Source organism: Ascaphus truei, chromosome 2 (assembly GCF_040206685.1).
Source record: "Ascaphus truei isolate aAscTru1 chromosome 2, aAscTru1.hap1, whole genome shotgun sequence".
Taxonomy (NCBI): Eukaryota; Metazoa; Chordata; class Amphibia; order Anura; family Ascaphidae; genus Ascaphus; species Ascaphus truei.
The window spans coordinates 39,349,834-39,365,962 of NC_134484.1; the positions used below are offsets into that span (position 1 = coordinate 39,349,834).

The 16,129-nt window shown below is 44.7% G+C and overlaps 1 protein-coding gene across 2 annotated transcripts in view; it reads left to right on the forward strand.

Moving 5' to 3' along the window:
• WASHC5 (WASH complex subunit 5) overlaps positions 1 to 16,129 on the forward strand; it is a 62,032-nt gene that overhangs the window by 36,461 nt on the left and 9,442 nt on the right. For both annotated transcript variants that reach the window (XM_075582117.1, XM_075582114.1), the window contains exons 16-25: positions 420 to 560; positions 1,494 to 1,574; positions 1,962 to 2,063; positions 2,456 to 2,635; positions 5,277 to 5,401; positions 6,616 to 6,778; positions 7,935 to 8,037; positions 8,343 to 8,422; positions 13,276 to 13,379; positions 15,850 to 15,979. In XM_075582117.1, the coding sequence (XP_075438232.1) occupies positions 420 to 560; positions 1,494 to 1,574; positions 1,962 to 2,063; positions 2,456 to 2,635; positions 5,277 to 5,401; positions 6,616 to 6,778; positions 7,935 to 8,037; positions 8,343 to 8,422; positions 13,276 to 13,379; positions 15,850 to 15,979 (1,209 nt within the window). The remainder of the gene's footprint in view (positions 1 to 419; positions 561 to 1,493; positions 1,575 to 1,961; positions 2,064 to 2,455; positions 2,636 to 5,276; positions 5,402 to 6,615; positions 6,779 to 7,934; positions 8,038 to 8,342; positions 8,423 to 13,275; positions 13,380 to 15,849; positions 15,980 to 16,129) is intronic.

The window sequence follows — 16,129 nt, forward strand, 5'->3', positions numbered from 1 at the left end:
TACAATGCATCATATTGACGAGTGCTAGTCCTAAAGGGGTTTCTTTCTCTTGCCTAGGCAAGTTTTGTCCTCTATTCTGTATTTGCCCCTGGCACCGTCACACCACAATAGACTGTAGCAAGAGCTTCTTCACTCCATAATCCCAGAGCAGGTCTCCCTTGGATAACCCCCCTTTTAGAGAAACACAGAAAACCAGACCAAGGTCATTATAGCCTTACCCGCCATAAACAACACCATGTCGTTTTAAGAGATAACTTGTAACTCAAATTAGCCTTCTGTGTGCCGAAGTGTTGGAATACTGCATATAGATAGGGCATACTGTCACATATGGTATATATATAAAGACATCGGGAGATTTTTGTAACCGGCAGTGAATTCAGAACTTTTAAAATATTGATCGTCATGTGTTTTTCCAACAGGTTTTACAGATCATTCCAGAAAGCATGTTTACTTCCTTGGCCAAGATTATAAAGCTGCAAACTCATGACATCATTGAGGTTCCAACTCGTCTGGACAAAGATAAACTGAGAGACTACGCTCAGCTTGGACCTCGATATGAGGTGAGGGGCACATACTTATTCTGCATTCCAGAATTACTGTACATTCGTATTGTCTAGAAGTAGTGTGTGCACGTCAGTGTTACGAAGCGATCCCCCAAAACTGACAGGATCCCAAAAGTGGGACGTGAGGGCGGGGATGATCCTTGGCAGGACCAAAACATTTTATCTGGATCAATAATTTAATACATAAATCATTGTAATTTGGAGCATGCACCTTCTATGCATTGATTTATCCCTAAAAGAACTAACCGCACCATGTCTATAATGCTATTAAGATGTATTGTGACTCAGTACCCCACTTATTCTGTGACTGTAAAAATAATATTTTATCTTTGCTGTAGTTTTCCATTTTCTGTGCTATGCACACACAATTCTGTATAACAATTCATAACCTTTTTATAGTATCAGATAAAATAAAGAGGCAAATATACAATAATTTATTACCACAGCTCCAGGGTTCCATGGAACACGAGTTTAAAAGCACAGCTACTGTATAAAGTAACAGAATAACATCGGAGTCATCTAAAATGCAATGATGGTACAATCCAACTAATTCAAAAAGGACGCGGAGAGGTTTTACCCTGAACTTTAAGGAATCCCTCCGTACCTCAAGGCCAATGCCTTTAATTCCGGTCTCCTGTTTGTTCTGCAAAACCAACAAAACCAGATCAGCCTGCTGAAAGGACGGAAGCTGTCCTTGATTGGGTTCTGTTTCTCTAGTTCAGTAAGCAATGGCTGAAGTTGGGACATCAGCCTAAGGTTTCATGGGCTCATTTGCATGTCTTGTTTCATTGAGGCTGAACTACAGTATGTGGCTCTAATATGTAAGTCACCTTTTGCTCAATTCAAGTGAATAAATAGCAAATACGTCTCGGTGAGTCTCCAACACCGCTTTGAGGCTACTAGAAAAATAACCTGTATTCATTATTTTAGGTTGCCAGGCTGACTCACGCCATTTCGATTTTTACTGAAGGTATCCTAATGATGAAGACTACACTTGTTGGCATCATCAAGGTAAGCTTTTATCACTCGGCCATGACCAAAGGATGCCAAAATGTGCAAAATGTAAGGATCATGCCAGAAATTGGCATTGGGTAGACTCTTCCCGTAAATGTCAACTGTTTAGTCCTATTCATATTTCGTTAGCAATATCAATTCCTTTGCTGCCAACAAAGGCTTAACATTGAACTTTATACGTAAGCATCACATTTGGAAGCTGAAATATTTCATTTCCCCTGAGAGTGCCCACTACATGGACACAACCACATTGCGTTTTCCAGATCACTCGTTGCCCTACACATTTGTTTACCACTTTACTCCTACGTTGCCATAGGGGCCTTTCCGGTTGCAAAGGATTAAAGAACAGGATCTTGATTGAGTTATGCGTGTTTTCTTTTTCAGGTGGATCCGAAGCAGCTGTTGGAAGATGGGATAAGGAAGGAGCTGGTTAGAAGGGTAGCTCTAGCCCTTCACAAGGGGCTTATCTTCAACTCAAGAGCAAAGGTGCTGCTAAATCTGATTTGTTTCCTCATATTGCAAATACAACTTAGGGCTCCATTTTAGGTGTACATCAAGAAAAATGCCTTTTATGGCGTACGTCTTTGTCCATTTTTTAGTGGGCTGTACACGATCGGCGTACCATGGGGAAGGGGGGAGGTGGTGGCCCAGGTGCCCCTTCGCTATCACGTCTGGAACCGATCACGTGATCGCTCTGAAGAGCGGCCACATGCGCAGGATGTGCCAGAGGGTCCGTAGCCACAGAAGTGGCGCAACCTTCTGGCACCGAATGTGTTAACATTCAATCCTATGGCGACTCCGTCATAGGTCTATTGAAGTATCTAGAGGAGACAAGAAGCCTATTACATCTGTGTTTACTTTGGTTGCTATTCTTGTAGCCCAGTGAACTGCTGCCAAAGCTGAAGGAGATGGCAGCCACAATGGATGGATTCCATCGTTCCTTTGAGTATATCCAGGATTATGTCAGCATTTACGGCTTGAAAATTTGGCAGGAAGAAGTATCTCGTATTGTCAACTATAACGTGGAGCAGGAATGCAACAACTTCCTGAGAACAAAGGTATTTATTGTGGCACCCGTTGGTGAAACCAGTGCATACGGTATAGGAAATCTAGGATCTTGTATTCCAGTGGGCTGGGTGACGTGTGTGGAACACGTGTGTTTTGGTAGCACCACCACTAAATACATTTGACATCAATATAGGCTGTGCATATCGGTTAATTGTCACAAAATTGTGGTTGTTTTGGAATCCACAGAAATTGGGGTTAAACAGATGCTACTGGAGTGTTGCTCAATTCTTTGTAAATGAAAACTTTTATCTGAGATACTTTGTGTTAAATTTTCTACACACACGTGTGTGTAAATACCACACCACATTTCACTGGGAGGTTTTCCCCTTTGCTGACATTTAAAGCTTCTGTCCAAGCAATATCCTACATGTGTGTTTTTTTTTTTTTAATAAGTTAGTCCTGTACTATGAGAATATACTTGTAGCATTTCATTTTTTTAAACAATTTTTAAATACGTTTTTTGAATGTTTCTAATGTAGGAAGCATTTTTCTTTCTATAGAAACCATTTACAAAGTCACACCCCCTTCCCCTTCTGACAGGCTCTTGTTCGAGCCCCGCCCTCTCTCTATCAGTGCACCAATTTTATCTAGTAACTGCCTGGTCGCATGATCTTCCACACAGAACTTTGCATTGTGAGTAATGTAGCGCAGCAATAACTGAATAAAGTAACCCCGAGCAAAGCGATTACAGGAGAATGGATCGATCTGCAGCTTAGCTAATCACTTGTCAGTGTGCAGATTGTATTGATGCACATATTGAATTGGATTTTGTTTGTTTGTTTTTGAACGGCAGCTTTAACCTCCTCCGCACATAACAGTGTTCTGTTTAAACCACTACAGCTTTATACAGTAGCGTTCAATAAAAATAGTTTTTTTCAAACAATTTGCATACATTATTTGTAATTCAACAAATTATGACATTTTTGGTAGGGGGTGAATACTTCTACAAGCCACTGTATGTGTGTATGATATGTATGTGTACAGAGTGCTTGTAACAGCTTCAATCTATTTGAGTTGGGTAGAAACTTAAATTCCATGTCCTCTTTTACATTGCACATGCATAGTTCCATGTTCTTTGTTACATTGTACATGCATAGTTCCATGTCCTTTATTACATTGCACATGCATAGTTCCATGTCCTTTATTACACTGCACATGCATAGTTCCATGTCCTTTATTACATTGTACATGCATAGTTCCATGTCCTTTATTACATTGCACATGCATCATTCCATGTCCTTTATTACATTGCACATGCATAGTTCCATGTCCTTTATTACATTGCACATGCATAGTTCCATGTCCTTTATTACATTGCACATGCATAGTTCCATGTCCTTTATTACATTGTACATGCATAGTTCCATGTCCTTTATTACATTGCACATGCATAGTTCCATGTCCTTTATTACATTGTACATGCATAGTTCCATGTCCTTTATTACACTGCACATGCATAGTTCAATGTCCTTTATTACATTGTACATGCATAGTTCCATATCCTTTATTACATTGCACATGCATCATTCCATGTCCTTTATTACATTGCACATGCATAGTTCCATGTCCTTTATTACATTGTACATGCATAGTTCCATGTCCTTTATTACATTGCACATGCATCATTCCATGTCCTTTATTACATTGCACATGCATAGTTCCATGTCCTTTATTACATTGCACATGCATAGTTCCGTGTCCTTTATTACATTGCACATGCATAGTTCCGTGTCCTTTATTACATTGCACATGCATAGTTCCATGTCCTTTATTACATTGCACATGCATCATTCCATGTCCTTTATTACATTGCACATGCATAGTTCCATGTCCTTTATTACATTGCACATGCATAGTTCCGTGTCCTTTATTACATTGCACATGCATAGTTCCGTGTCCTTTATTACATTGCACATGCATAGTTCCGTGTCCTTTATTACATTGCGCATGCATAGTTCCGTGTCCTTTATTACATTGCGCATGCATAGTTCCATGTCCTTTATTACATTGCGCATGCATAGTTCCATGTCCTTTATTACATTGCACATGCAAAGTTCCATGTCCTTTATTACATTGCGCATGCATAGTTCCATGCCCTTGATTACATTGCACATGCATAGTTCCATGCCCTTGATTACATTGCACATGCATAGTTCCATGCCCTTGATTACATTGTACATGCATAGTTCCATGCCCTTGATTACATTGTACATGCATAGTTCCATGCCCTTGATTACATTGCACATGCATAGGTCCATGCCCTTGATTACATTGCACATGCATAGGTCCATGCCCTTGATTACATTGCACATGCATAGTTCCATGCCCTTGATTACATTGTACATGCATAGTTCCATGTCCTTTATTACATTGTACATGCAGAGTTCCGTGTCCTTTATTACATTGCACATGCAGAGTTCCGTGTCCTTTATTACATTGTACATGCATAGTTCTATGTGCAGTGCTAGATACTCGCAAAGCTATTTAGGAGTACATTTTTGTTGCCAGACTTCTCCACTGGGCATCATACATGATCGCTACATTTGTAGGAGTCAAACACACTGCTTGAAATACACTAGGTATCCTTTTTACTTGTCCGCATAACATAGCTTTTTTTATTTTATTTATCAGATTCAGGATTGGCAAAGTATGTATCAATCGACTCACATTCCCATTCCGAAGTTTCCTCCCGTGGATGAATCGGTGACTTTTATTGGCCGGCTTTGTAGAGAAATACTGAGAATAACTGATCCAAAGTAAGTAGCCACGGCACAGGAATACATTGAATACATACATAGAAGCGAGCGTTTGCAAACGGTTTACAGATGTAGCCAGAGTGAAGGTCTGCGGCAGCAGGGAAAGCTGCGGTCACATGAGGGGTCTGATCCGGGAGCATGGAACCTCTGCAGCGATGTCGCAGCAGGCACAGTCTCCGGAGCTAAGGCTTTTTTTTCTGCAGATGTAGCCAGACTCTGTCTCCGGAGCCGGAGCTCCAGATACAGTCCAGCAACATCTGTACATTGTTATTAAAACTGCTTTTTGTCAGAGAATGGTAAAGAAAATCAATTAAACCATTCAGTTTGAACAGAGGCTGAAAAGCGTCTCGGACTCCCCTGCAGCTGATGGGATTGGCTTTCTTGCATTTAGTGAACCAAATTACAGTGTGAATGGTGATAAAGTAAAGCTGCAGTCCCCGGAACAGCAAACCACCAATGTGCCAACTCGTCTTACTACAAGAGAATAGTGTCGTTATTGCAGGTTGTAACTTGCACTGCTTTTTTCCTAAAAAGCAACAATCCATATTTCTGGACATTTGTTACATAAACCGAACCTTGTTATTTTCAGCACTAGAAGGCCTCCGGTTCCTGAAATATTTCTTTGCCAGGTAAAAGGGGGGTGGGGGGGAGGGGAATCCAAGGTTGCCACCAGGGGGTTGGGGGGGGTTAACAGTCACCAACAAGCAGCAGCTTCATGGTCCAAATGACATGGCCTCATTCCAGCAGGCTAAAGAAACTGGCAGACATGGGGCCATATTGATTTCTTGGAAAAGGAGATAAAATCAGCAAATAAAAATGTAAATATTTCAGCAACTGGAGTTTCTGTTGCTAAAAATAGTATTGTTCAGATAGTGGGGGGAGAAGTTGAAGGGAGGGACTGCTCTTTGAGTTGTGTGGTGAACCCACTTTAGACCTGTGTAATGGCAGCCGTACAAAGCGACCAGATAAATGGCATTGTTGTCAAGTTTTTTTTTTTGTTGTTTTTTTTAGATCTGTCAGTAAAATGTTTAACTTTTCAAAGAAATGGTTACATATCCCCGGTGAGCAGACTACTGTTTCCCAAAAGACAATGTGGATCACCTGCCGCCATCCATTACTGATGATGTACCAATACTAACACATCTAGCAACTTTCTGCATGTCTCAAAGAAGTATTGGGTTTTAATTGGTTTGTTTCTGTTCTGTGCATGGTAGGGTGACATGTCACATACATCAGATGAACACATGGTACGATATGAAAACTCATCAGGAAGTCACCAACGGCCACCTTTTCTCAGAGATCCAGGATTCCTTGGGAACCTTTGGCTTGAATGGCTTGGACAGGTTACTTTGCTTCATGATCGTGAAGGAGCTGCAGGTAAAAACAGCCAGGGAGCTTGCGATCCAGAGCTATGCTGCCCCAACCCTTTACATGCCCGAGATGTTCTCTTTACATGGGCGTATTCTTCTTCCAGTCTAAGGGCCAGGTGCACAAAGGGTGATAAAGGGATCTTTATTCCCATTCATATGAGGCATGCTAAAGCTTAGAATCCTTTTGCAGATCTGGACCTAAGGGGCTTATTCTGTATCAGCCAAAGTGGCTGATTTCGGACAAAATGTCTCTTGGACTTTTCTTCAGTTGATCTAGAATAAACCCTTAAGTATTAAATGAAAAATACAAACAAGCACAGCTTGTATAAGAAAAATGTATTACAATTGTAAAAAGAAGGGTAATGACACTCATGTGAGAAAACACCAGCGCGCGTGTGGTAGCATGGGCGCAAGGATCGTGGAGCGTAGACGTCCAAGCTGGGGTCTGTACGGCGGTTCCTCCGGTGTCAGCGTCCTGCACTGAATCCCGGAAGGGACGTCATACACTCTCACGTGTCTGTGCCTCCGTCCTCTCGTCTGGTATCACGGCTTCAGACAGTGAGGCTGCCGCTCTCTAAACCTGCTCCTTCTCTTTTGGTCTGGCGTCCGCCAAACACAGGGAATGGCCAAACAACGTCTGGCTTCGTGCTATCACCAGGGTGCCTCTCTTATAGCCCTACGCGTTTCACACACAGTTTCATCAAGGGTGATGGCCCTATCTCTCACATCTATTTAAATACCTGATTATGTGTTTTCAATTAAACAAGTCGTTGTTTTGAATGCATTCACTTTGAATATCACCTTCAGTCAGTTATATTGCTCTATAAACCCTAAGTATTAGTAACTTATTGGCAACTGGTCAAAATAAATAGCTTCCAAGGTGATTTATTTTTTGGATCACAAGTCTTGGCCAATTGATTAAATAGACTTTCTCCATGTGTTATGAACGTAATCTACTGCTCTTTCACATGGGGTATTTTCATACAAAAGTTTGGCATTTTTCTGATCTATATCTGTGCTTACCTTGGGATCTACAGGCTGTGTGATCTTTTTAAACATCCTTTAGACCTAAACCCCACGTTAATGGCAATGCTGCAAAACTGAAGTGTAAAAGTGTAGGATAACGTTTTGACGATTGTTTCAAACGTTGTCTCTTTGTTTAGAGCTTCCTCCGGTTTTATCAGAAGATCATTTTGAAAGACAGAACTGCTCTGGAGACATTAAGAGCATTACAGAAAGTTGTTAGTCCATTGAAAGGAATTGTTGGTAAGATTGTATTTTTCATTACGAATGTATTGTTTTGAATACTTTTTTTTTTTTTTTTTTAAATACTCAAAGTGGGTGCAAAGCAACATCTCCACCTTAATGGAATGGCCCATTTAGAGGCCCAAAGATGCATTATGTGTTCACTGTGCGTCAATGTGTCAGAATATTCCTCTCTCGGAGTACAGCATTCTGACAGTGGGTAGTTCCCACTGATCACTGCATTCTGTACTGGGTGTGAGTCGTTTTACATGATTATATTAAACATACATCCATATAACAAACTGGGGGGTCATTTATTCTTGCAGCTAATTCTGCCAAAATGTACTCATCTGCTATTGCAAAAACGCAGAAGATCTGGACTGCTTATCTTGATGCTATAATGAAGGTAAGGGAGCATGGTATTACTGAAAATGCAAGGTTTTTTTTTTTTGTTTTTTTTGATCTCATTTTTTGCTTTCCAGCATTTGTCTAATCTTTCATTAGGTAAACAAATATACTCTGCTTTTAAAATGTATATATGTTTTATATAGCGCCACCCAGGTACATAGTGCTTCACAGCAGTAATACATGTGACATAATATAATACTTAGTGGGAATAAGCGCTCCAGACATGACAGTAACATATAGGAAAAGGGAGTCCCTGCCCCGAAGAGCTTACAATCTATTTGGTAAGTAGGGAGAACTTGCAGAGACAGAAGGAGGGTTTTCTGGTAAGGGCGTCTGCAAGGGGCCACGGTCAGTGCATTTGAGATGTATAATATCAGCTATCGGAGTTACCCATATGCTTCGTTAAAGAGGTGTGTTTTAAGAAGAGACCTAAAGGTGGAGGGAGAGGGGGCCAGTTTCATTTTGAGGTGAAGGACATTCCAGAGGTGTGGGGCAGTGAATGAAACGTTTTAGATGGGAGAGGGCTTTAGATAGGGTAAACCGTATTCCTTGAGCAGAATACTGATGCAGCGGCCGTTATTCGAACACTTCACGCGTCATGTACATCAGAATCCCGATTGGAAACCGCGGGATGAATTCCAGCCTTCCCGCACTAAGATGCGAGCGCGGCGAGTGCAGAAAAACTAATTTTAGTGTTCTGGCTTTTAAAAACATGAAATTGACACAGTAGCACAGTAGCACAGCACTGTACACATTACAATTCATCCATTTTATTGCAAACGAAGAAACAGAATCCATGAAATTCAAACAAAACATCCGCGATAAGCGCGGGTGCCTGGGGCGATTGGCCGCGTTCATGCTGCGCAGGGAACAGCAGAGAACTCAAAATCGGCGCCGTGATATATTCGAATAACGGCCGCTGCATCAGTACAAGAGTCGGGATGGCGTATAGCGAGAAATTAGGGCAGAGATGTAAGGAGGGGCAGAAGAGTGTATAGCCTTAAAAGTGAGAAGGAGAATTGCAAGTAATACAGAGTGCAATAGGAAGCCAGGATCGGAGTTTCAGCAGGAGAGACTCTGGGACAGATTTAGGAGAGAGTAAAGGAATTCTTGCAGCGCTTAGGATAGGTTGAAGGGGAGACAGGTGAGAGGCAGGAAGATGGGACAGTAACAGGTTACAATCGTCGAGACATTCGAGAATGAGGGCCTGCGTTAGAGTTTTTGCAGTAGAGGGACAGAGCAACGGGCGTATCTTTGCATTGTAACAGAGGTACAAACGACGGGCTTTAGCTACGTTGCGAATGTGAGAGGAGAATGTTAGGGAGGAGTCAAATGTGACCCCTAGGCAGTGTGCTTGTGATACTGGGTGTATGATAGTGCTGCCAACAGTATTGTAAAATGGGGCAGTAGGGCCGGGCTTGGGAGGAAGTATGAAGTGCTCCGTCTTGGACTTGTTAAGTCTGGGTCGGCAGGGGGGGCCAATCCAGGATGATATAGCGGAGAGACATTCAGAGACTTTGGTCTGTACAGCAGGTAAAAAAAGACAGTGGCGCTCCCTCAAATGAATCTTTTTGGAGCCCCTAAGGTGTGTGAATAGGGGAACGAAGTAAGGCTCAGAGTGACAGGAGGTACTACTGGCCCTGGTGATACTGCAGCTCAATCAGAATAGGATATATCCCTGATCCTTGGTATGTTAGCGAAAAGAGTGGAGATGAGCGCATGTGAGAGGCATGAATGAATAAATGAAAAAAATGAAAATATAAATGCAGTAGGGGGGGGGATGATAATACTATAGATACTCACACGGGCATATGTGAGCAGGATCCCTCAGCGTTGTCTTTGATGTTCTTGATCTGGTCACGAAGTGAGGTCATCTGCTGAAGTAGTTTCTGTCTTGCGTTGATCGCTTGCTGATGGTTTCTAATACCCGTGTGTTCTGGCTCATATGAGCCGTAGTGAATGCACAAGGGACACACACAGAAGGGATCACAGAGTGAGTGAACACATGCGGTTCGGACACACTGGGGTGTCAGAGAGGATAAATAAATGAATACACTCACACGGGCTTGTGAGAGTGATGACAGTTAGGGCAACTGTGGATGGTGACTTTTATCTGTGGTCTGGTTGTCTTGCAGTGGAGCATACACACACAAACACATAAAAACCCAAATTGATTGGAAGGAGAATGTGGCTACATTTGGATGTGGATGAGTGATATAAGATAAAATAGACTCACACGGGCTTGTGTGAGTGGAGGTGATGAGGGCAGGGGTTAACAGCGTAGGATCCACTGTACTTGCTGTATCTGCAGTCATGCAGTTTGCACTCGATGTGATAATCAGGCAATCAGGAAGGTAAAAGAGAGGGATTTTATTAAACAATAGTTAAAAGCTCAAAGACTTACATAAATAATGTAGTCTCTGTGGCTGGAACCAGTTCTGGTGGCAGTGAGTCCCTTTATCCGCGTCCGGGTGCGGGGCTGTTTCCCTGAGGCTGGAAGCGGCTACGGGAGTAGTAGGACAGGAGGGCTCCACGCTATGCCTCGAACGACGCGTTTCGGAAAGTCACATGCGCTCATCTCCACTCTGTACAGCAGGTGTAAGGTCAGGAATATTTGAACCTAGGTCACTAGAGAGAGTTGTAAAGAGGGAGAACAGAGAAGTGGTCCCAGGACGGAGCCATGGGCTACCCCCACAGAGAGATCGACAGAAAAGGAGGAGGTGTTGGCAAACAAGACACTGAAAGTACTATATGAGAGGAAATCCAGGCAAGGGCTCTGTTACGGACACCAAGAGTAAAAATCCTTTGACAAACCTATGCAACAGTTTAAAATAAACATCAGGGCATCATTAATAGGGCAAAGACATTTAATAAATAGTATGTTTTCATTAACCTAAAGAATGAAGACCTGAATTAGAAAAACATCCTAAATCGGTGACTTTTTTTTTTTATTTCCTGGTTATCCCCATTGCAGTGCACACCACAAGGTTAAGTCCCAAACTCTAGCTGAGATAGGAGAACCCATAAATAACCACATCTCTCCTTTCCAGGCAGTCTTTTGTTTCTGTCCTACAAGCTGAGGTTAGAAGTTTTTATTTTCATAAAGATTTGGGCTTGCCTGACGGTTCCTAAGTAGTTGATCCCGGGGGGTTCTTCGTCCTCCCGCTCCCTTTGGGACCCCGATGATCGCAGTCCGTGACGTCGCTTGTCAGGCGCTGGACAGTTGGCTGCCTGGACAGTTGGCTCCCTGGACAGTTGGCTGCCTGGACAGTTGGCTGCCTGGACAGTTGGCTGCCTGGACAGTTGGCTCCCTGGACAGTTGGCTCCCTGGACAGTTGGCTCCCTGGACAGTTGGCTCCCTGGACAGTTGGCTCCCTGGACAGTTGGCTCCCTGGACAGTTGGCTCCCTGGACAGTTGGCTCCCTGGACAGTTGGCTGCCTGGACAGTTGGCTGCCTGGACAGTTGGCTGCCTGGACAGTTGGCTGCCTGGACAGTTGGCTGCCTGGACAGTTGGCTGCCTGGACAGTTGGCTGCCTGGACAGTTGGCTGCCTGGACAGTTGGCTGCCTGGACAGTTGGCTCCCTGGACAGTTGGCTCCCTGGACAGTTCGCCACCACAAATGACCCAGGGAGTCTGAGGGGTTCCAAACCGTTTTGGGTGATGCCGATAACTGCAACCTATGATCTTAACCCAACCTAACTCTAAACGTGAACCCCTAATCCTAACCTTAACCCCCAACTCTGAAAACCCTACTCGCTTGAGAAAGGCCAGTGTGTTTGACCGAAATGTTGATCTATGTGGATTAAAATCTCTCTTTTGTATGAAGACCTCTGGAGTGCCAGTTCCTTTAAGTTTAGGAGGATGTGTTCTATAATGTTCTCCTGTACGTACATACTAGCCTAGAACAGCGCCCCAAATGACACTGCATGGATGTTGGGCTTGCTTACTTTTGCTATGAAATAACTCTCATTGACACCAGATATTAACAGCTCTACATTATGTTCTAAATGGGCATTGTGAGGCCGTATTGGGGGAAAAACATGGAATAGTTACACACAGTCCCGCACTACCTAACTGATGTAAATGACATCAACATAAATGCATGGGGTGGGGAGAGGGGCATATAGTATGTGTGCAGGATTGCCAACAGCCCTCATAGTGACAGATTTTACAAGCTTTCTGTCGTGTGTGTCGTGTGTGTCGTGTGTGTCGTGTGTGTCGTGTGTGTCGTGTGTGTCGTGTGTGTCGTGTGTGTCTGATCTCTTAAGTCATACGTTGTACTATGGGCAAGCACTGCTTCTCCCTTCAGTGGTGAAAACTGATTAGAGGGAACAGTTCCTGATATCGCTCTCTCTTTAATCAGAACCCGCGCGGGCTCGCTTTAATCAGAACCCGCGTGGGCTCTCTTTAATCAGAACCCGCGCGCTCTCTCTTTAATCAGAACCCGGGCGCTCTCTCTTTAATCAGAACCCGCGCGGGCTCTCTTTAATCAGAACCCGCGCGGGCTCTCTTTAATCAGAACCCGCGCGCTCTCTCTTTAATCAGAACCCGCGCGGGCTCTCTTTAATCAGAACCCGCGCGGGCTCTCTTTAATCAGAACCCGCGCGGGCTCTCTTTAATCAGAACCCGCGCGGGCTCTCTTTAATCAGAACCCGCGCGGGCTCTCTTTATTCAGAACCCGCGCGCTCTCTCTTTATTCAGAACCCGCGCGCTCTCTCTTTATTCAGAACCCGCGCGCTCTCTCTTTATTCAGAACCCGCGCGCGCTCTCTTTATTCAGAACCCGCGCGCGCTCTCGTACTTGCATTCAGAATATACATCTAATTCCTACTTTCTTTTTACAACTTGCAGGTCGGACAGATGCAGATTTTAAGGCAGCAGATTGCCAATGAATTAAATTACTCCTGTAAGTTCGACTCTAAGCACCTGGCAGCAACTCTGGGAAACTTCAATGGGTAAGAAATTAAACTTCTTTTTTTTTTTGCAAACCCAGAAGACTGGAGATGAAGCCCGCTCAGCACTGCAGGCGTGTGCGTTGCGTGTGCGTTGTGTGTGCAGAGGAATGTAGATTAGGCCCGCTCAGCACGGCAGGCGTGTGCGTTGCGTGTGCAGAGGAATGTAGATTAGGCCCGCTCGGCACTGCAGGCGTGTGCGTTGCGTGTGCAGAGGAATGTAGATTAGGCCCGCTCGGCACTGCAGGCGTGTGCGTTGCGTGTGCAGAGGAATGTAGATTAGGTCCGCTCGGCACTGCAGGCGTGTGCGTTGCGTGTGCAGAGGAATGTAGATTAGGCCCGCTCGGCACTGCAGGCGTGTGCGTTGCGTGTGCATTGCGTGTGCAATGCGTGTGCAGAGGACTGGGTTACTATTCTATTTTACCAGTCTGATATTGGCCCATGCGCACTAAGCAGTGCTAAACCACAAGGCATGTTACAATCCATTCAGTTGTATGGATATAAAGTGTTTTACGGCCTAGCGCTGCTTAGGCGTCTATGTATAAAGGCAATTTTGGAGCAATAATGGGACTTTTTTTTTTTACCTTACGCTTATGTTTAAAAGCATTTTGCTCCAATTCCCCCCGTCTCTCCTTCTCCTTCTCCATGGGGAGAGTCAGTAGGATGAGTTGGGGAAGAGTTGCATGGTGGTCAGATTTTAATGAGATGTCACACTTTGCATTTTCCCCTCAAAAATCGTCCACATGAAGTGGCGTAAATGTAACATACTGCGTCGGATGTACTGTAAGCAACCGCTCTGATATGTGCCGCAGCTCTGGTAAAAAAGCAAACAGCAGCAGTGCATCTAAACACGTTTCCATGTTAGTACATAGATCTTTTAGTGACTATGGCCAATTGTGTATTATCCAGAGGGGATCATTCTATCTCAGGTATTCCTCCATAAGCACACACAGTCTTGCCCGCACTCTTGGGGGCCCGCTCTTCCCCCCCCCCCTCCCCTTTTGACGGCCCTGAGGACCATCTCTCTCTTCTCCCCGGATAGAGGCAGGCGGGGGGAGATGATGGTGCGCGGCGGGTCACCAGAGTGAAGCAGAGGAGTTAGGAGTTACACGGAGCCAGAGCAGGATGGCCAGGGAGGAGCGCGCCCCTGCGGTCTGACCCGGAAGTCTTTCTTACGTCCGGTGTCTATGCTGCTACAGCGCGCTGCTCCTCAGCCGTCCTGCTCCGCGTCCGTGCAACTCCTAAGGCCACGTCCATAGTGTGAGCGACCGTGCGTCCGGCCATAGAGTGCGCGATGGCGTTTTCAGGAGACAGGAGAATTTGTTTTTGTCGCAGTCGCGCCTCCCTGTTGCTGTGGATCTTAGTCCGCAGATCACCCAGCCGAGAGGCGCGATGCCATGCGCTCTGTTGCGCGCACCCACTGTATACGAAGCCTAACTCCTCTACTGGCTGCCCCTCTGCTTAAGGCCACGATTACACACTGCGCTAGAGCGGGTCCACGAGCGCTCATCGCATCGCGGGCGCCTTGATTGTCTGAACCGCCCACGTGATGCGGCCGTCGTCTGAATAGACAAAATTTTTTACTTTTGAAAACGTGCTGGCGCTATCGCGCTCCGTTGTGCGCGCACTAGGGGCGGCCTCATAGGCATTCAGCAATTTGTGGTTGTTGCGAGCACCATCATAGTAACTCTGGCGGCCTGCCACTGTGTGCCATCATCTCCCCCCGCCTGCCTCTATCACCAACCTGTCCCACAGGTAGGCATGGAGGGGGAGGGGGAGAGCTGGAGGAGGGATGATGAGGAGGGAGAGAGGGAGGGAGAGAGATCCTCCAATTGAAATCGAGGCAGATTTTTCTCCTGAATCTACGGAGTACGTTCACTTATATTGGAGCCCGCGGAGAAATCACTGGAGTGTTCCATAATAAAAACTGTGTTAAAGCAGGGGTGGGCAACTCCAGTTCTCGAGGGCCACCAAGAGGTCAGGTTCTCAGGATATCCCTGCTTCAGCTCAGGTGGATCAATCGACGACTGAGCCACTGATTGAGCCACCTGTGCTCAAACAGGGATATCCTGAAAACCTGACCTGTTGATGACTCTTCAGGACTCGATTTGCCCACCCCTGTGTTAGTCACTGTGCTGAGATAACGTGTTTTATAGTTGGCAATAACCAGATCATGGGTGTTTCCCCCCCCAAAAAAATATAGTCCCTTTTTTTTTTTTTTTTTCAACTTCAAATTTTTCTTTATTGGGGTCACATAATCATATATTGTATCACATCCCATAATATAGTCCCTTTTTAATGATTGCTGTTGCTTATTAAGGAATAACACCCTCATTAGGGAAACCCCTCTCTAGGAGACATTGCTAGTAGGGTCATGTGTAACCCTTTGCGGGAGATTACAGCTAGTGGTCAGTAAGCCATATTACAGCATGGAGTTAACATTGTTTTGTTTCCATTGATTTGTATCATTTAGAGCCATTTTAGCTGATATTCAAGCCCATTATAAGGACCCGTCGCTGCCCTGCCCGAGAGAGGACAACACTCTCCTGTATGAAATCACTGCGTACCTGGAGGCGGCTGGGACACACAACCCTCTAAACAAAGTGAGATGAACCTTTTGATACGTGGCTTTAAACAGTTGTCCATTTGTTGCATTACTGTATGTACAGTAGAACTCAAGATAACTGCCCTGTGTGTGAGAGGCAGAGCACCAACTCTGAGGCAGTACCCGGGAGTCAACCCGGCCCACCCAA